Source organism: Hypanus sabinus, chromosome 17 (genome assembly GCF_030144855.1).
Source record: "Hypanus sabinus isolate sHypSab1 chromosome 17, sHypSab1.hap1, whole genome shotgun sequence".
Lineage (NCBI taxonomy): Eukaryota > Metazoa > Chordata > Chondrichthyes > Myliobatiformes > Dasyatidae > Hypanus > Hypanus sabinus.
In genome coordinates, this window is record NC_082722.1 from 5,599,418 (window position 1) to 5,621,540 (window position 22,123).

Below are 22,123 nucleotides of genomic sequence, written 5' to 3' on the forward strand. Positions count from 1 at the left end.
ATGCCTCAACAGAAACTATTTAAATTTGCTGTTAAGTATGGGCTAAAAATTTATTGTATAATTTTCTGCACAATAGGATGCTCCTAAACAAAAATAACATTACATCTGAATAAGGGTCTTTCGCATTTTGATGTTTATGCCATAGTTAATAAGATACTGCCACATTAAGGTGTCCTCTGATGCTTGTATACACCTACCAGCTGGATTAGAAACTGTTTTGGCAAGGGCATGGAAGGATGTATTTCTGTTTTACCTCCTTGATCAAATGGTACATGAGCAAACTACAGGATTTGAAAGGAAAGGTTGTGGAATCTATTAAACTTTTCTGTAATTAAGTGCATTTGAATCTTAAGGTTGCATGGGAGCACAATAAGACATGCAGATGGTTAGCGGGTACTTGCATTGGTGGTGAGATGATATGACACAGGATGGGGAATGAAGCAATGAGGTAGATCTTCCACTGCCTTTAAATATCAAGACACCTGTCCTTGAACCATTGTGTCTTCTTTCAGCCTATCCTCAAGGAACGGTGGCACTGGGGCACAATGCAGTGTAACGGCTACTTCAATGCAAACAGCAAACTTTGTCTATAGAAAGGCTCTGATAACTGGCGAGGTTTTGCCTCAAGATAACTGGGCATCAAAGCTGTCAGTGTTGCTGTTTGTGACATCTCTTCAACAACTGAGAAATCTCTTTTATAAGCTGTTTAAAATATTTGAAGTATTAGAAATGTTTATTAGAAATAGAAAGCAAGAACACCTATTCTAATCAGCAAATGCAAGGTTCTGCTTGTTCTTCTGACAGCTGATTTATTCCATTCACTATGTGTACTGAGCTACTCTCAACACAAACTGTGCCATATGTTGTAACCTTGGGACAAATTTTCTTTTAAAAAAACCAAAGGGGAAAATGAATTTGAATATGTTGCTGGGACTTGACTATCTGAGTTACAGGGAAAGGTTGAATAGGTTGGGACTGTATTCTTTAGAAAGTTTGAGAGTGAAGGGAGATTTGATAGATGTATGCAAAATTATGAGGGATACTGATAGGGTAAAAGGAAGTAAGCTTTTTCAACTGAGTTTGGGTGAGACTAGAACTAGAGGTCATAGCTTAAGCATGTGAGGTGAAAATGTTTAAGGGGAACATGGGGTGGCCAACTTTTCTCAGAAGGTGGTGAAAGTGTGAAGTCATGGGTGTGGGTTTGATTTCAACATTTAAGAGAAATTTGGCTAAGTACATGGATGGGATGGGTTATAGAGGTCTCTGTCTGCATTTAGGTTGATGGGACAAGGCAGAGTAATAGTTTGGCACAGGCTAGATGTGCCAAAGAGCTTGTTTCTGTACTGTAGTGTACTATAACTAATTCTGTGACTTACTGTGATGGTCAGTTTCCTTCATTTATGTTTCCCTCCTTAATCCAGTGTAGCTGCTCAAAATAAGATGGCAATGTTAGCTGAGTATTTATTTTCACAGGAACCATTTATCCAGGCATGTGTTACGTTCCTAAAAAGACGGTGTCCTTCCATCATGGGTGGACTGGCTCCTGAGAAGGAACAACCTAAGAGTGCTCAACTTCCTCCAGAAACACTGGCTACAATGTTGGCTTGTCTACAGGCTTGTGCAGGGTAAGGAAACTTTATTTCATTTGGAAATTAAAATCAGTTAACCATTTTAGAAGTTGCACAAGTCATTAGGTGCTAATGATTTGTGATCCATAGCATTAGCAAATGAGAAGTCTATGTGTAAAGTATATTGGCTGTACTTCAAACAAGGTATAGTAGGAGGACTGTAGGTTGTGTTTAGTGTTGTACTTCCCTTGAAGTTACTTTGGCAGCAGGAATGATAAAGTACAAGATCATAACTTAAAAGTTTGATTAATTTTGAAGTTACGGTTGTGAAGTTTTAGTCTACATTTTTTCAGAATTGTTCTATGGGGAATTGTGACAAAGTGCAAGGAGTTGCATTTCTTGTACTATTTCTACTAAATAAGACAAGCTGTTCCATTGGTGCAAATTCTTGTTAATTTGCTAGGCTTTAAACTGGGCTGGAGTGGTGGGCAAAAGGAAGAGTGGAAAATAAGGTTAGTTTATGTTCAGGGAATATGTTTAGGTGAGTGAACACCAAGATTTATAGATTAGAAGTTGAGGCAACAAAGGCAATGTGTATGTAGCAGAGGCAATAAATAAGCAAGTAAATCAATTACATATATTGAGTAGATTTTAAAAATGTGCAAAAACAGAACTGTATATTTAAAAAAATGTGAGGTAGTGTCCATATTACAATGAAAATGAAGGAGGATGCAAATGTCTAAAAGATTGTTTAAAGGCAGTGTGTTATTTGCACTAAGTGAAAGCCCTGATTTTGTTAATTTGCAGTCAATCAAAAGAACATGGCAGTTGAATGCCTCCATCAATAACTATTAGGAACTAATACACTTTTATAGTACCGTAGGAGTTTTGGTAGTCTTCTAATTTACTCTGTATCTCATTTAAATACATATTGTTACACAGTTAAATGGGAATTTGTCTTTTTTCCCCCTTTAACAATTTCCATGAAACCGGCTAATTGTGGCAGCTGTTTATTTTGACCAAGTTAACTGGAATCCACTGTAATGGTTAGAATTTGCTCAACTTTGGTTAAAAATTTTATTTGACTGTATGAAGCTCTACAAAGTGTTGCTTGTCTTACGTTTTGTTAGCAATTCCTGCATGCAGTGATGATGTTGCAATTCCTTTTCCCCTTCAGGAGTGTGTCACAGGAGCTGTCGGAGACTATTCTCACAATGGTGGCTAACTGTGGCAGTGTCATGAACAAAGCCCGCCAGCCACCTCCAGGAGTAATGCCCAAGGTCCGAGCACCTAGTACCAGCAGTATAGAAACCATGTCACCTGTACAGGTAAAAACAGTGAGCGCACAAGGTTGTCCTGTTCCCTTAATGTGCTTAGGTGAGGCCTGATGTTAAGTCATTCTTTAATGCAATTTTTGATCAGTTACATTTTTTGCACCGTTCAGTGTGGAGTGCCACATCTTAATCATTGTCTCTGGGAAAGGAGTGATAGTTTAAATTTGCAGAGGGGGGAAGATAGTAATGGAAGAAGAAACGTGGAATAGGACGACACAGACTTTTGCCAGCTGCAGCCAAGTATGTCAAAAGTAGTTATTTGCTGGTTCTCATGCATTTTATGACTGAAGAGGGGAGGGATGAAATAAGCAGAAAGTAATGTTTAAGGAAAAGAGGCATTTAAATTTTAACCATAATGCATTTAGTGTATTTGCCAAGATTAGAGGTAAAATTTGATTCAAATATGTAGCCTTGCCTTAAGTATTTTTAGCTCTTCTAGGAAAGGTATGCCTTTGGGTAGAATTGTAGCAGATTGTATTTGTCACTGTTCCGTACTTCTGGACACAATCACATCAAGTTTACAATTTATCAATCTGTTATTTTACAAAACATTTCATCTACAAGAATTTTAAAATTTTAATTATTTTCTGGATTCTGATACCATCTCCCATTTCAACTCTCTTTCTAGATTGATCCATTATCTGGCATGGCTTCATTGACAATTGGTGGATCAGCTGCATCCCTCACTCCGAGTATGCAGGGTTTCACAACTAACCTGAGTTCTGCATTCAATACTCCTCAATCACCAGCGAAAGCCTTTCCTCCACTCTCGACACCAAACCAGACAACTCCCTTCAGTGGTATTGGCGCTCTTCCGTCTCAACTACCAGGTTAGAAATGGTGGCCACAGTCACATGTAGTTTCAATGGTGTTGCTTACCCAGGTGATGATAACTTGCCTGTCTTCATGTTAAGATAGTCAACTTTGGTTTGGTTAAGGATAAGCTGTAATATTGCCATGATTAACTATAGTGGTGTTTTTATTTAAATTTATTATGATGTAATATCTTTCTGCTTTTGTGTAGGTGAATTGGAATTCTGTTTTCTCAAGCATGAATTCTTAAAAGCATTGAGATTTCTCTGGTATTTGTCATTAAATGACTAAATTGCATTACTAATTTCCAGTTTGCTATACCAATTTGGCTAACCAGCTAAATCTATCTGTCACTAATTGGCCTTTTATGTACTTTTTTAACTACTTGATTTAAAAAAAAATTTTATGCATTATTTGGTGGATCACTTTCCCTCCTTTTAATTAACTTTCCTTGTCTATACAATATAAACTTTGCAATAGTTTTCATTAATTTTTAGTTGCCTTTGATTTTCTCGCTAAAAAATGGTAAGAAGGCAGTACGGGATTATGACTTGGTTTTGAATTGTTTATATATCTGTTTGTGCTGGCTGTGGTGTGTTGTGGATCATGTAGTTTTGAAGTTTCTGCTCTGAAACAACTAACACCTACTACTACCAAACTAGCTGCTGTATTTCTAGATGAGTGTACTGAATATCAGGCAAATTGTGCTTAAGGCCTAATGGTACCCATGTTGATAAAAGCTTTAAGTTTCATGAAGAATTCTTCAGTTACTTTCACCCACCAGTGTGCGCTTGTCTTTTTCGGCGTTCTACCAGCAAAAGCACAGTGCAGTAATTCAGTTCTCCTCAACTCTGCTTTGTCTTTTCAATTGCTTGAAATTACTTGATTTTTATTATGGGCGTTGAACATTGAATGCTAAACTGGTGGTTTTAAAACTGGGAAGGGAGGATGTAAAATGTTTAAATCTAAAATTTGGAATGAAGGAGTAATCAAATGCACTGTATAATAAATGGCATTTTATTTGTATGCCCAATATGCATATTTTATGCTTGGATCCCTGTTTAAAAAGGCAAATGAGCACATTTAGAACAGAAGAGTTGGAGATTTTCTACTGAGAATCTCTAATACGCTGCTTGCATCTTTCTTTGAGAAAGGGCTGTTAAATATTATTGCAACATGGGTAGATCATCAATATGTTAATGTAGTTAAAGGGGTATGCAAAGTCCAGGTTACATTCAAATCAGCCATGGTTTTAATTGAATGGCAGAGCAGGCTTGAGCGGCCAAGTATGTTTATGTTAGCTAGTGATATCACTGTGTTTACCAATTTGCTTTATTTTGTTTATTTTACTTTAATAAACATGTTTTTAAATGTGAAGATCTAAGAAATCTTTTTATGGGATTTTTTGGAAACTATTGTTGCACTGTTTGGGCTTTAACTTATGAAGGATGTGGGTGTAGAAATATGTTATGATGTCAGCAAATTCAGAAAGATGTTGAAATGTGAGGCCTTAAGAGTATTTTCCTTTGAAACCTATGATCAACCATTTCATTGCAAATATGCTTTGCACTTCTCCAATGCCTGTTGTACCTTTGTCCATAATGTGTGGGTCATGCCAGTCGTGGATGAATACACCGGTTAACAACTCTGATTGCATGTAGAAATAAGTCAAATTCCCTGTTGCCCTTGATAATGGGTAGAAGCTGCAGTACTAACATCTTCCGTCCATAGCTGAACTAATTCTGTCAGACGGCCATTTGAACATTGTTGGAGTAAATAAAACCCAAACTTCCTCTATGCAAGTTTGAATCTTCGTCTTCAGGAAACTGAGTTTTTATCTGTAAGCCCATGCCCTTGATAGTCTTGCAGTAACTTCACACATTGCTGTCCTGGGAGTTGGTTAGTTGACATCAGCAATCAGTGATCCCTCTTATTAGCCAGTGAACTATCAAAGAGAGCCGAGGTTTTGCAGATGCTCTCATTGGCATGGTTCTACCCACAATTATTATGTTGTCCTTTGTTCTATATGCTAAGTATGCAGTTTAATAATGTGCTTGAACTTGGCTTCTGAATTTGGATATGCTCGAAGCATTTGGTATGTAGGACAATGAATTTCTTTCCTCTGGGTATCATTTAGGGTGTCTAGTGGAAGAATAATGCATTAAAGATCTGCAAGTTCTCTGAGGGGGAACAAAGGGGAATACAGTTGATCAATAAGCAGACTCCCCAGAGAACAGACCCAGTTTTAAAGATTTGCTATGGTGTTTTGCTTCAAGGTTGACATGCAAACTATTAATGGGCTCAGATCACTTGGTCTCTCATGTGCTTCTAGGGTGAATGTGAAAATGGTATGTGATCCACAGCCCTCCCTCTGGAACTGTGTTCCAAGGAAGTGAGACAATCACTAAAGAGCTTGGTTTGTTCAAAGTCTGTCAGTTGATGTGCATGGTGCCCTGGGATGTAAACACATAGACGTCCAATTTGAAGGGTTTTGTTTAAGAGATCATACTGAAAAGATGAAGAGAATTCTACATAATCAACTGATTCTGATGTCGTTTTCAAAATAAGTCATTAATACATGTTGTGTTTCCAGCATTGTGTGTTTGACTTCCTAAGTATAAGGATAAAAGCACAAAAGATTTGATGTGCAACATTACTTGATTTTATATCTACAGGAAGTTTGGGCACAGGGAGTTTGACTGGCATGGGAACTGGTGGACTTGCACTACCAACTGTGAACACTGACCCTTTTGGGCAGCGAAAGATGAGCACATCTGGACTGAACCCACAAACATTCCAGCAGAGTAAGATGAAAACTTGTAAGTGGTTGTGTTGTCTGTGACTGTTGTGAGCGTGGCCAAGCCTATTCTATTTGGTTTAGCAAGAATTAGTTCCCCAGAATGATTCACCCAGCCAAGACTCAAAATAGGTTTTCTTAGATAGCGAATTGAAGTAGTTCTGGGTATTGAGTTTGTGTACTGCTTTTGTTATAAATTCTGCTATTGAGTGAGTGATTTGTTAAAATTTTTAACGGGACATTTTTGGTGTGTTGATGTGCACTCAGTACAGCTTAAGCTTTATTTCATTTTCCAAAGCAAACCATCAAGGTTGTTGAAATTAAAAACAAAATGCTGGAAGTACTCAGCAAATCAGGTAGCTATTTATCTTAATGGGTTTACCTTTTAGAATTGGGTAAAGGTACAGAAGCTCGTATTGAGATGCAGTGAAATAAGAGAGGGATGGAGGAGTAAAAGCAGGTCTGTGATCAAAAGGAAGGTTCCCATTACGACCCTCTTGCCTTGCACTATCATCCTTTGCTGTCATTTGTCTGGCTTCTGCCTTGATCTCATTTTGTTCTTAACTGCCCTTTTAAAGTTTTGTAGTCTCTCTTTGTTCTGAAGATATAGTTTTAAAATATCAACATTATTATTATGTTATATGATGTAGACAATCACAGTCTTTGCCCATAATTGTTTATGACAAATTGTTTTTACAGAAGTGGTTTGCCGTTGCCATCTTCTGAGCAGTGCCTTTACAAGACGGGTGATTCCAACCAATATCAATACCTTTCAGAGATTGTCTGCCTGGCATCAGTGGTCACATACCAGGACTTGTGATATGTGCCACCTGCTCCCATGGCTTCAAATGACTCTGATTGGAAGCTAAGCAGGTGCTATACTTTGCCCAAGGATGACTCACAGGCTAGAAGGGGAAAGGGGTGTCTTTGGCAGCGACTTATCTCCACCCTGTCACCTAGTTAAAATACCATTTTTTTTCTCTCTTCATGGATGGCATTTGATTTGCTTCTTATTTCCAGCGTTTTCTAAATTTTATCTTGCAGGGTTTTTATTTAAAAATTGGGAATCTGTATCTGAATCCATGATTACCGACTTGCCTAAATATAATTATCAAAACGATTTGAATCCAAAGCAAGGAATTTGTTATCAGAGTTGGTTTTTCTGTGAGGAACTTTGGGATGGAAGGGTGGTGTGGAGAAGGAATCTTATTAATGCAAGCTCATGTGCAATGGAGATTGGCCATGACGGTATTTTGGGAAGATAAATCTTTTCGCTGAATAAGAAGTTTTAGAAGTTGCTGAATGTTCTAAGTTGAACCTGACCATATGAAGAACTTCCAAAACAACTAGGAGTGCAAAAAATCTATTATCATCACAAACACAGGAACATGTCAGAGGAATTAGAGCAGGGGTAATTCATAAGGCCTTCAAGTCTCCTTTCCCTTTGATTGAGATTATGGTTCATCCTTCACATTGTGTTTGTTTCCCTGTATGATCATGTCCTTAATTCCTTTGAATATATGGAAGGACTGAGCATGCACAACCACATGGGTAGAGAATTCTTCAATAGCAGTGCACCTTGAAATTTTTATCTCTCATTCTTAGTTTGGTCTATTAGTGGTTCTCATTTGCCAGGTAAAGTTCAATCTCTGTTCACAATTAATTTTTATTTTTTCTACAGTTCTTTTGCTCCCAGTACTTTTGTGTTTCCCTGCAACCTACCCCGCCTTACTCCCCCTCTTCCCCCCCCCCCACCACTCACTCATTTTGGCCCTGTATATCATTGTCTGAGTGAAGTAAGTGGGCTGTCTCATCTTGAAAAGAGATTCACACAGCTAATTATTGAGATTAAAATATTGTCTTATCACAAGCTGCTCATGAAGAATGATGTGACTGAAACAGATTCTAAGGGGACGTAATGGTAGGTAGTAAGATGCTTCTGTAAGTGAGAGAATTGAAGAAGTGGATGTAGTTGCAAGATAAAAATGCCAGGTATTGTTCAATCTCTGTTCCCAAATGAAGTGCTTAGGAACGTATTCTTTTGGAGGGTAGTGAACCTTTGGAATTCCCTCGCCTAGAGGATTTTGGAGGCTAGATCTCGAGGTATTTAAAGAGGAAGTTTGAATGATCGGGGCTTTGAGGAACTGCACAGAGGAATTGAGACCTGGATGCTTTGAATGGATTTTGTTTGTTTCAGAGGATTATCACTCTAAGTAATGAGGATAGGCACATACTAAATTCTCCCTCAGGGCAATCTGCCCATTCTCAATCAATATAGTAGGCAGGCAAGATTTTGTGAGTGCAAGAATAAAAGTACACTCCTTGCTCAGGATATGATCTCTCTGAAGGTCTGTATGCTAATATACTCCAACACACTTTCAAAGCCCAACATTCTATTTGCCTTCCTTATTTATTCAATCTGCATGTTAATTATATTTGTCAACAAGGACAACCAGCTGCTTCCGAGTATGATTTATTATTTCTTTTGTAGCATTTTGACTCTGGATGCTGTCACCTTTCATTGCCCACATATCAGCAAACATTATTTACTATATATTTGTTTCTGTTTTCAGAGTTGTTATTTTGTAAATGAACAATATATTCCTATTTTGTCCATTGACAAATCTTCTATCCATGCTACCCACTTCCAGTCTCATGAGTCTTTTGTGTAACTGTTTATTTGTCTGAAGTTTTACCAAATAATAATAGGAGGTTAAGTTGGTTCTAAGATGTCAAAACCTTGCAACAAAATTGTAGATAGGGAATAGATTGAATTATGGAAATCACCATTCATTGTTGAACATGCAATGCTTTAGAACTTTCATGTAATCTAATCAGGAACAACAGGGAATCTGAACATAGATTTATGGCAAAGTAATTTTCTGTCGTGGTGAGATAGTGGGAAATAATGCATAAAGGTTTGTCCAAATTGCACTCAATTTAAATCAGTGAACAATATTGTTTACTCTTGCCGGTGAGAAGAGGGATAAACTTCCCCTATTTTGAGCACTGTTCCAGGTTGTACCAATAGATGCATGTCTGTTACGAATGTTTGTCTGCATGTTTGTAAAATGTCTTACTGTGCTGAAATTTATCATCGCCATGAGTTTTAATCTTCAATTACTTGCATACACTGTCACTTAACAAAAATGCTGAGAGTAATTATTTAGCTTCAAATGGTACCAATCCTAGTGCAGATATTCCATTTACCCCATTAGGATAGAACTTTTGCTGAATGAATGAACTTTTACAAAGCTGGTTCCTGTTTAGATATCCTACCAAAATTCAACAAATTAATAACAGTATACTTCTGGAAATATTTGTGTTTTATTCTGGCCATATTTAAAGTTCAGTATAAAGTTCAGCCAAACTGGTTCTTTATTTGTGTATTAACTGAAGGTGAAACCTGTGCACAAATCAACTTGAAGTACCCAGTCTTTTCAAAAAAAAAAGTATTTATTTTATAATCTATTATTTTCTGAAGCAAGTGGAAATGTTTGGAATTGGTTTCAATTGAAGTTGATTTTGTGTGTCTATTAATACTTCCTTAAAACAAGGCTATTTTTAAAATTTGGTAACCTTTAATCACAGGCTTGTGTCCCAATGGAGTTTGGAGTTTTCAAAGGTATTGAGTCCTTTAGTGCCCCCGTGTGTGAAGATGGTTTCCAGTACCTTATTCAAATGGACATTTTCAGTTGCAAGTGCCATGAGAAATTTATCTTCTTTGGAATTAGCATGCCAGAAAACCAGTGGTGATCTTTATCTTCATTCATTCACCCATTTTTGTTCCCAAGATCCTGTAATGACTGGGGACTTGGACATTTTCAGTTAACCTAATAATTTTCAGATTTAGGGCTCAGGAGGAGAGGTAGAAAGGCAAGTGAGGAATGGATAGGAAGATTTATTTATTTTATTTTATTTAGAGATACAGCATGAAACGGGTCCTTCCAGTCCTTTGAGCTGTGTTGCCAGCAACCCACCGATTTAACCCCAGCCTAATTATGGGACAATTTACAATGACCAATTAACCTGCTAACCGTACATCTTTGGACTGTGGGAGGATGACATTGGAATTGAATTCTAAACTGGGCTGCGATAGTGTTGTATTAACCACTATGCTACCTTGTAGATGGTTGGTGGGAGTTCTAAATTTCCCATGGTTGTGTGAATAAGTGCTTCTAGCTAAATTCTGATTTGGAGGTGTTCTCTTTTACTGGTTTCTTGTTACAGAAGTCTGTGCACCACATCTACAGAATTTATCTCAGCAGTCATAACATTTCCTAGCTAACTGACAAGCCTGCACTTCTATTTTGATTTTAATGGATTGTGATTACAAGGTGGAAGTCTGGAGTACTGGACACTGTACTCCTAGTTGTAGTGTTCTATTTGATTTAGCTAGGTAATAGTAAGCCAGTATTAGCGGGCTCCTTGCTCAGTGTGGATCAAAGATTTTGACTAAAGACACTTATTTTATTTTTGCCTTTTTAATAGGAGGCCACAATAACTTCATTGTTCTTAGGTCAACTTCAATAGTTAATACAATGTATAGACATTCGTTAGCGTTGAATGAGTTGCCTTTTATTTATGTTTTCCCTGTGACTTTTCTCACAAGGTTGCACTATTTTGGAGAGGGGCGGGGGGGAGGAGGAGCAGGAAATGGAGGGGAGTAACGAGTATAATTTTAAATCTAGCTTGTAATCATCATGTTTTAACCCAAATATTTATCAGTTTGAAATCAAGTGGAGCCAAATCTGAAATACTACTTCAAATACATGGCAAACTTTGGAGATCATTGGTATAGTATCATTAAATCAGTATTTGATTTTAAATTGTAATGAAAGCCCAGTGCTGGCAGATGCACTGCATATTGTTTATTCTAAGTTTGTGGCTTTGTATGTATCGTTTAATGGCATATAGGAAGTAGATTTTGATGGAATTTTCTGTTGTTTTCCAACTCTACACAGCTGACCTTTCTCAGGTATGGCCGGAGGCAAATCAGCACTTTAGCAAGGAGATTGATGATGAAGCTAACAGTTACTTCCAGCGAATCTACAACCATCCACCCCACCCTACCATGTCTGTTGATGAGGTTAGTATTAATAGCCAATCAATGTTCACTGTCCATGTGCTGTCATTTTGGGTGCAGTTAATTGGTAGTAAACTACACTTGAAGTAGCAGTTATGCTGTTGAGTTAGATTCTTGCTAATTTACCTGCCCTAATACAAGATGCTTAATAAAATTAGAAGGTGAAAAGGTACATATTGCATATCACTGAATATGCAGATGAAGGTTTGTGATACTTTAATTGTGACATATTTGTTGTAGAGCTAATATGGGCTTCCTGCCCTACAAGTAAATATTTGTGTACAAAGATTTCAAACAATACAATTTCTTATGCTATTAAAGAAAATAATTCAATAATAAAGTACAGCTTTCACAAAAAAAAATATGGCACCTGTAGTTCAGAGCTCCCTACAAATTTTGGAGTAGTCTAGCATAAACTTAAGTTAAATTTAGAGGTTTTCATTTAAAAGCTTGCATTATGCTCCTTAATTTGATTAAAAAATTTGGGCTATAAGTTTAGATTAACAATCTGTATGTTCTTTCTTGATGAAAAATGGTGGGTGTAGTTTTTAAGATGGACAAATTGCAATGGAATGTATCTTCTATCCCAGTTGACCAGTTAAATATGACTTTATGGCCATGCACTTTGGTGGAACAAATAAATGGGCAGACTGTTAATTAGGTGAGGAGAAGATTCATGTTAATATAGAATATTGAAGTTGATTGTCATGAAACTTTGAATTGAACATTAAGGAATAATTGTATCCTGCCCTTTAAGATTTCTAAACAATAGAATCTGGAGCACGTAAGTAGAAAATACCAGAAGTAGCAAACAGGTGAAAGAACCTACAAAGGCAGTTGATATTTTTCAGGTTTATGATCTTTCTTGGGAATTGGGAAGAGAAAAAGATACATGTTAGAATACAGGACAGGTATGTTAAGATGCAGGGAAAATACAAGGGTACTTTGATAGTTTGATAGCATGAAGGTGATAATGCAAGATTAAAAAAAATGAAGAGATTTGTGCTTTCTCATGTTTATAGTGAATAGATTTGTGAACAATAAACTGAATTTATGGAAACTGTAAATGAGAAGCAATAATTACCTAAAATTGCCTAAAATAAGAATAAGACAATAAATGGTGGGTCTGTGAATGTTTTGAATCAGGAAGACAATGATGTTTTTCAGGTGATGTGTCATTCCTTCTGGGTGGGGGGGGGGTGTGGTGGAGATGCTTCCCTACCAAGGAGGAGAAAGGCGCTCTTTCCCTTTGCTAGACCGCAGGTCATCCTTGTTGGTCAAGGTGCGGCACCTGCTTGGCCCCCGATCAGGATCATTTGGAGCCTTGGGAGCAGGTGGTGGATGGTCATATGAGTAGCTGGTGCATATCACGGCTCCTGTTTATGCGACTACTGTCGCCAGGCAGACAATCTCTGGAGTATTGATAATGGTTGAGGTCGCCCATCTTGTTAAGAAACTGCTCAGGATTTTGTATAAGTAACCTAAGTACAATTGATCTAAGTGTGCTTGGAGTCATCAAAGGAGCAGTCATTGACGGAGTGATCTGAGGCAGAGTGGTAGGACTTTGGCTCATTCGGGCTTCGGCGAAGTGAGTGAGTGGACTTCATTTTTCTTTAAATTTTTTTTGAGGAATAAATAGCATACTTGTAGGGTTAGTACTTTGCTCTGGGTGTCAGATGTGGGAATCTTGGGAATCTTCTAGTCTCCCAGATGGCCACATCTTCACCAGGTGCACCGAGATGCAGCTTCTGAGAGACCGTGTGAGGAATCTGGAGCTGCGGGTTGATGACCTACAGCTTATTAGGGAAAGTGAACTGAAGATAGATAAGAGCTACAGGGGCTTAGTCACCCCAAGGCTGCAGGAGTTAGATAAATGGTTGACTGTCAGGGAAGGGATGGGAAGAGCTCAGATAGTAGAGAGCACCCCTGTGGCCATCCCTGTGAGTAATCGTTATCTCGTTTTGGATGCAATTGGGGGGGGGGGGGGGTGACCTGACAGAGGATGCCCATGCTGATCGAGTCTCTGGCACTGAGCCTGGTTCTGTGGTGCACAAGGGAGATGATAAGATGAGGAATGCGGTAGTCATAGGGGATTCCATAGTGAGAGGAATAGAGAGAAGGTTCTGTCAGCCTGATAGAGATACCTGCATGTTGTGTTGTCTCCCAGGTGTCAGGATATGGCAGTGGTCCCCAGTCACCGGACCACAAAGCACGTGTTACCAGGCCATGCCGCGAGGAAACGATATGATTTAGTAATATGAAATGATAAGAGTCAGATGCACCTTTCCTCATTCCCTGTCACGACCACTGTTGAACTTGAACGCACGCGAGGTCATTACACATGCGAAGCCATTAACCACGTGAGGTCATCAATTGCCTAAACCAGGAGTTAGCAACCTTTTTTGCACAGTGGACTAGTTTAATATTGGCAATATTCTTGCAGACTGGCCGACGGGCAGGGCGGGGGGGTGGTTGATGGGGATGTTAATCACGACGGAATATAGGTGATAAGTCAACTATAAGTCACTTATAAGCGGCTAATACACTTAATTTCATTTCTAAAATGGTTTATTTAACAAATTTAATATTAAACACACACCGCATATTTTCCTGGCATGAATATAGTGATAAGTCAATTATAACTTACTTATAAGTCAATAGCATCATAACATTTTAAGTAACATTTGGATATTAAACACACAGTGCATATTTTCCTTGTATGAATATATAAAATTATTGCCACACACCAGTGAGAGGACAAGGTAGGGGCTGTAGGTCCCCATACCGGGGCCGTGGTGGTCGCAGTCTGGAGAGAGCGGGTGACGAAAGTTTGGCTTGAGGGATGACTTTCAGCAGATCACAGCGAGGTAGCTGCTCTGCTACTTACGAAACCCTGAGCCTGAATTAGATTGTCTGTGAATATTTTAGCACTGGGTTCCCCACGAACATTCGGTGCGCTAAATAGATTCAGAGGCAGTGCCCATCTGTCCGTGCTCCAGGCCAGCAGCAATGGCACTTCTTGCCAGCCACGTGAGGCAGCCGGTTACCCAAGGCCAACCAGTGATCCGTACGGGCAAGGGTATCACTGCGTTTAGGCGACTGATGATCTTGCATGCGTTCAAGTTCAACAGTGGGCATGACAGGGAATGAGCAAAGGTATAACTGACTCATATCGTTCATATCGCCAAATCATATTATTGGGGAGAACGCAGTGATACCCTTGTGCCAGGGTTTACTGGTTGGCCTCGGGTAACTGGCCGGCGAGAAGTGCCGTTGCTACTGGCCTGGAGCGCAGAGAGATGGGCACTACCTCTGAATCTATTTAGCACACTGAATGTTATTGGGGAACCTGGTGCTAAAATAGTTGCAGACGACCTAATTCGGGCTCAGGGTTTCGTAAGTAGTAGAGCAGCTACCTCGCTGTGATCTGCTGAAAGTCATCCCTGGAGACAAACTTTTGTCATCCGCTCTCTCTAGACTGCGACTGCCGCAGCCCAGGTACGGGGACCTCTAGCCCTTACCTTGTCCTCTCCCTGGTGTGTTGCAATAATTTTATATGTTCATATGAGGAAAATATGTGCTGTGTGTTAAATATCCAAACGTTACTTAAACTGTTATGATGCTATTGACTTGTAAGTGAGTTATAATTGACATCACTATATTCATGCAAGGAAAATATGCGCTGTGTTTAATATTAAATTTGTTAGATAAACCCTTTTAGAAACGAAATTGAGTGTATTATCCACTTATAAGTGACTTATAGTTGACTTATCACCTATATTCCGGTCGTAATTAACACCCTCCCCAAGCCCCCATCGGCTGGTCTGCAAGAATATTGTCAATGTTAAACTGGTCCGTGGTGCAAAGAAAGTTGGTGACAGTTGGTGAAAGTTTCGGATGGGGTGCAGAGTATTCTGAAGGGAGAGGGTGAAAAGCCAGAAGTCTTTGTACATGTTGGTATCAATAACATAGGTAGAAAAAGGGAGGAGGTCCTGAAGAGAGAATTCAGTGAGTTGGTTAGGAGGCTGAAATGCAGGACATTCAGGGTAGTAATCTCAGGCACGCTGCTTGTGCCACGTGCTAACGAGAATAGCATGATCCGGCATATTAATTTGTGGCTGAGAGACTAGAGTAGGGGGCATGGCATCAGATTCCTGGATCATTGGTGCCTCTTCTGGGGGAATGTATGACCCGTACAAAAAGGATAGGTTACACCTGAACCCAAAAGGGTCCAATATCCTAGCAGGCAGGTTTAATAGAGCTTTTAGGGAGGGTTTAAACTAATTTGGCAGGGGGATGGGAACTGGAGTGATACGGCTGACAAAGAGGAAAGTAGAAATAAATCAAAGATAGCGTGGGACAAGCAGGAGATGAGGCATAATCACAGCCACTGGGATGAGTTACAGGGCAATAGTGGTGTGGTGCAGTTAAAACAGAAAGCAACAAATACTGGACGGAAAGTGTTGTATTTGAATGCATGCGGCGCAAGAAATAAAATGGACAGTCTTGATATTCAGCTACAGATTGGCAAATATGACATTGTGGCTGTCGCTGAAACTTGGCTAAAGGATGGCTGCCATTGGGAGTTGAATGTCCACGGATGTATGATGTATCGGAAGGATAGGTTAGTAGGCGGTGGGGGTGTGGCCCTATGTATATTAAATCATTAGAAAGGGATGACATAAGGTAGGAAGTTGTAGAATCTCTGAGTTGAGTTAAGAAATGGCAAGGGTAAAAGGACCCTGATGGCAATTGTATACAGGCCTCCAAACAGCATCCAGGATGTGGATCACAAATTACAGCAGGAGATAGAAAAGGCGTGTCAGAAGGGCAATGTCATGATAAACGTTGGGGATTTTAACGTGAAAGTGGATTGGGAAAACCAGGCCGGTACTGGACCTCGAGAGAGAATTTTTATAATGTCTAAGGGATGGCTTTTTAGAACAGCTTGTTGTTGAGCCCACTTGGAGATTGGCAGTGCTGGATTGGATGTTATGCGATGATCCAGAGGTGATAAGAGAGGTTAAGGAACCCTTAGGGAACAGTGATCACAATATGACCGAGTTCAAATTTGAGAAGAAGAAACTAAATTCCAATGTGTTGGTATTTCAGTGGAATAAAGGAAATCACAATGGTATGAGAGGGGAACTGGCCAGAGTTGAGTGGAAAGAGACACTATCAGGATGGACAGCAGAGCAGCAATGGCTGGAGCTTCTGCGAAAAACGAGGGAAGTGCAAGACAGATTATTCCAGATAAGAAGAAATTTTTGAATGAAAGAAGCACACTACTGAGGCTGACAAATGAAGTTAGAGCCAAAGTAAAAGCAAAAGGGAGAGCATACAAGGAAGATAGAGGATTGGGAGGCTTTTAAAAAATGGCAGAAGGAAACTAAGAAGGTCATTAGGAAGACAAAGATGGAGTATGAAAGAAAACTGGTGATTAATATCAAAGAAGCTACTAAAATTTTTTTTTGGAGTATATAAAGGGTAAAAGAGTTGAGGGTAGATATGGAACCAATAGACAATGGCGCTGGAGATATTGTAATGAGAGATGCAGAGATGGCAGAGAAACTGAATGTGTATTTTGCATCAGTCTTCACAGTGGAAGATGTCTGCCATATACAGGACATTTAAGAGTGTCAGGGAAGTGAAGTTTGTGTAGTGAAAATTATGACTGAGAAGGTGCTCAGGAAGCTTAACGGTCTGAAGGTGGATAAATCTCCTGGACCTGATGGGATGCACCCTTGGGTTCTGAAGGAAGTAGCTAGAGAGATTGCGGAAGCATTAACAATGATCTTTCAAGAGTCAATAGATTGTGGCATTGTACTGGATGACTGGTAAATTGCAAATGTTACTCCACTAGTTAAGAAGGGAGGGACACAGCAGAAAGGCAACTATAGACCCGTTAGCCTTATATCACTGGTTGGGAAGTTGGAATCGATTGTTCGGGATGAGATTATGGAATATCTGGAGGTACATGACAAGATAGCCCAAAGCCAGCATGGTTTCCTGAAAGGAAAACCCTGCCTGACTAACCTCCTGCATTTTTTTGAGGAATTGACAAGCAGGGTAGACAAAGGAGATGCAGTAGATGTGGTGTACTTGGATTTTTAGAAGGCCTTCGACAAGATGCCACACATGAGACTGCTTAGCAAGATAAGAGCCCGTGGAGTTACAGGGAAGTTACTAGCATGGGTGGAGCATTGGCTGGTCAGCAGAATACAGAGAGTGGGAATAAAGGGATCCTATTCTGGCCATCTGCCAGTTACCAGTGGAGTTCCACAGGGATCAGTGTTGGGACTGCTGCTTTTTACAATGTATGTCAATTATTTGGACTAATGGATTAATGGATTTGTGGCTAAATTTGCTGATGATACAAAGATAGGTTGTGGAGCGGGAGTATTGAGGAAACAGAGAGCCTGCAGAGGGACTTAGATGGTTTAGGGGAATGGGCAAAGAAGTGACAACTGAAATACAATGTTGGAAAGTGTATGGTCATGCACTTCGATGGAAAAAATAAACGGGCAGACTATTATTTAGATGGGGAGAGTTCAAGATGCAGAGGGACTTGGGAGTCCTTGTGCAGGGTACCCAGGTTGAGTTGGTGGTGAAGAAGACGAATGTAATGTTGACATTCATTTTTAGGGTATGAAGAATGTCTGGCAGCTCTTGGGCTGTATTCCCTGGAGTTCAGGGGAATGAGGGGGAATCTAATAGAAATATTACGAATGTTAAAAGGCCTGAATAGATTAGATATGACAAAAACACAAAATGCTGGCAGAACTCAGCAGGCCAGACAGCATCTGAGTTCTGCCAGCATTTTGTGTTTTTATTTATTTCCTGCATCTGCAGATTAACTCGTGTTTCCTTAGATATGACAAAAGTTATTTCCCATGGTACTGGAGTCTAGGACAAGAAGGCATGACTTCAGGATTGAAGGACGTCCATTTAGAACAGATGCGGAGAAATTATTTTAGCCAGAAGGTGGTAAACCTGTGGAATTTGTTGCCACGAGCAGCTGTGGAGGCAGGTTCTTAATTAGCCAGAGCATCAAAGGGTCTGGGGAGAAGGTAGGGGAGTGGGGATGACTGGAAGTATTGGATCAGCCCATGATTGATTGGCAGAGCAGTCTGGATGAGCTGAATGGCCTGCTTCTCCTATATCTTAGGGACTTGTGGTCTTACGGAGCTGAAAAGACCAAATGTGGCCTTTGCAGTTGTACAAGAATGTGCTGTTGGAAGTGGGGTTTGTATTAATGAAAATGAAAAATAAAACTGTGCTCTGGCAGGGAATAGTCCCTTACAAATGCTACAAGTGAAAAGAAAGGTGTTCAGTGATAGCTTTGCCTTAGGGATCAGAAACTATGGCAGTAAACCTTTGGATGTGTAAGCTGGCGGGATAAAGGTCATTTTCTGTGTTTTTCGAATTTAGGTGGGATGTAGATGGTGGTGAGAATGAGTGAAAGTAGAAGTGCAGGGCATAGAGTGAATGCTAGAATCCCTGTCCAATATAGTGGAGGGGTGCCTATGACTGGACAAAAGGGAAGTGATGTTGATCAAATATATGTGATGTATACACTTGGAGAATGGAATAATGTTTATGGGAAACTGGTGGAAAGATAGCTAGCAGTTCATTGGCTTGCTCAAGTAAACATTGATGAATGCATAGGGAGGAGATCCAGTGAAGATCTCACCTCTTCCAGATATGTAGTGTGTACCAGGCAGCTTTTGACTGAGGCCTCCTCTGCCTATTTCCTTCTATCTTCCCGTCTTATCTCATGGAAGATAACCCAACTATTTGATGAGAGACTCCTCTAACTGCCCTTAGTGAAGAAAATACGGAATATTGCAAGATGTCAGAATCAGAAGAATGCAGGGATCTTGCAGAGGGTTATTGGATTGGAAGTTGCAATTGAAGAAGATGAAGAGAATTTCAAATTGCACTGTTAAAACTTTTAAGACAAACCATTTTCTATTGGTTCATTCACCAGATTAGTTATACTTCTAATTGCCCTAGCTCCCTATATTTAACACGTATTATATGTTCCGATAATATTGCAAAGGAAGTTATTTCTCAAGTTAACTGGCTCATTTTTATATTCCGAGATTCCGGAATTCAAATTCTAAGCACTCTGAAGAATGCCTGAACATATTTTGTTAAGTAAGAAATGAAGTTGTGATGCAGATCAGCTGTGAATTGAATGGTAAAATAAGCCCATTCAGCTGAAGGAGCTCTGTGCCAAATATTGCCAAGTGCCAACTTAGGAAAATGTTGCTGATTAAAATTTGCTCTTGTTTCTTTAGGTTCTGGAAATGCTGCAGAGATTTAAGGATTCCACCATTAAGCGTGAAAGGGAGGTTTTTAACTGTATGCTTCGTAACCTGTTTGAAGAGTACCGCTTCTTCCCCCAGTATCCAGACAAAGAACTGCACATCACAGCCTGCTTATTTGGTGGAATTATTGAAAAGGGGTTGGTCACATATATGGCATTGGGACTTGCACTGCGCTATGTTCTTGAAGCTTTGCGCAAACCGTTTGACTCCAAGATGTACTACTTTGGCATTGCTGCACTAGACAGATTTAAAAACAGGTATGTTTTACACAAATAGTTTTTAATATTTATATGGGGTTCAGTTTCACTTCCCTAACAAAGAAAATTAGTTTTGACTCATCAAAATTTGGGGGAGAATGCAATTGGTCTTATTAGTATTTACGGCAAACATGAGAAAATCTGCAGATGCTGGAAATCCAAGCAACACAGACAAAATGCTAGAGGAACTCAGCAGGCCAGGCAGCATCTATAGTAAAAAGTAAAGTTGACATTTCGGGCTGAGACCCTTTTCAGCATTATTTTATTTGCAGTAATTTGCTTCAGGTTGACAAAGTTGAATTATCCGTGCATGTGTGGGTTGTATCTGATATCTTTATAAAATAATTGCAAATATATGCAGTGGACACTTGTCCAGATGGCTTTGTTCAGAAAAGTGGAATTGTTACTCTGTCTTAGGCCTTGGTTATTAAAACATAAAGTACTTGGTAGATGTGATGTGTAAATTAATTGCAAAATCTTAAATTTCTTTATTACTCAGTATTGAAATCTCTGTTCTATAAAGATCTCATCACTTTTGTAAACCTGTGTAAATTATTCAAGGTATAATAAGTAGTTAGAAACTTTCCCAAGCAATATTTAAGGGATGCCATAAAACAATTTTATGGGACATGAACAAGAGAAAATAGCTTGAGTAGGCCACTTGACCCTGCCATTCGGTTTGATCGTGGCTTATTTGCCCCAATCCTCAGTTTCTCTCTTGTGACAGTTCCTCATAATCCTCAATTCTTGCTGATCTTTACTCTTTAAATATCCCCAGTGATCTCACTTTCACATCCTTCTGAGATTCCGGGATTATTATTTAATTATTTATGGTTTTATATTGCTATATTTCTTCACTATTCTTGGTTGGTGCGACTGTAACAAAACCCAGTTTCCCTCGGGATCAATAAAGTATGTCTGTCAGTCAAACACAAGCAGGCTTTTTTCACTGAGGTTGAGTGAGACTAGAACCAGAGATCATAGGTTAAGGGTGAAAGGTGAAATATTTAAGGGAACCTGAGGGGGAAATATCTTCACTCAGAGTGTGGTGTGAGGATAGAGCTGTCAGCGAGATGTGGAATGATTGCAACACTAAAGAGAAGTTTGGATACGCACATGAATGGGAAGGATATAGGTGCAGGTCGAAGTGACCAGGCAGAAGATTCTGCATGGGCTAGATGTGCCAAAGGGCCTACTTCTTTGCTGTCGTGCTCAATGACTGAGCATATTTACAGCTGCACAGGGCATTGGAGGCGCCATACCTGGAGTACCTTGCACAGAATAGATATACTGGCAATGGAGGCAATACAAAAGAGGCTCACAACGCTAAGTCCTGGGACGAGAAGCTCTTCCAATAAAGAGGCTTAAGAAATTAGATCTATATTCTTTGGAATCAACAGAATAGATATTGAGATATTTCCAAAAGGAAAATCTTAAGCTTAGTGGGGTCTTTTAAACCTGAGGTGCATAGGAATTGGTAGAAATGGAAGATCCAGAATTCTGGCTGAATGTACTCCTGTGCCTAGCCAGTACATTATGGAGTGGATGGGAGTCATTGTCCAAGATGGCATGCAACTTGGAAAGCATCCTCTTTTCAGATACCACTGTCAGAGAGTCCAGTTCCACCCCCACAACATCACTGGCATTACGAATGAGTTTGTTCATTCTGTTTGTGTCTGCTGCCCCAGCACACAACAGCAAACATGATAGTACTGGCCACCACAGCCTCATAGAACATCCTCAGCATCATCCGGCAGATGTTAAAAGACCTCAGTCTTCTCAGGAAATAGAGACGGCTCTGACCCTTCTTGTAGACAGCCTCAGTTTTCTTTGACCAGTCCAGTTTATTGTCCATTCGTATCCCCAGGTATTTGTAATCCTCCACTATGTCCACACTAACCCCTCAGATGGAAACAGGGGTCACTGGTGCCTTAG

At 39.6% G+C, this 22,123-nt stretch overlaps 1 protein-coding gene across 5 annotated transcripts in view; it reads left to right on the top strand.

The window, feature by feature from the left end:
* The window catches only part of cnot1 (CCR4-NOT transcription complex, subunit 1), a 261,162-nt gene that overhangs the window by 123,244 nt on the left and 115,795 nt on the right, over positions 1-22,123 (top strand). For 4 of the 5 annotated variants that reach the window (XM_059992493.1, XM_059992490.1, XM_059992494.1 and 1 more), the window contains 6 exons: positions 1,474-1,625; positions 2,746-2,896; positions 3,531-3,732; positions 6,391-6,534; positions 11,477-11,601; positions 19,902-20,188. In XM_059992493.1, the coding sequence (XP_059848476.1) occupies positions 1,474-1,625; positions 2,746-2,896; positions 3,531-3,732; positions 6,391-6,534; positions 11,477-11,601; positions 19,902-20,188 (1,061 nt within the window). The remainder of the gene's footprint in view (positions 1-1,473; positions 1,626-2,745; positions 2,897-3,530; positions 3,733-6,390; positions 6,535-11,476; positions 11,602-19,901; positions 20,189-22,123) is intronic. The other variant, XM_059992492.1, reaches the window with a different exon arrangement.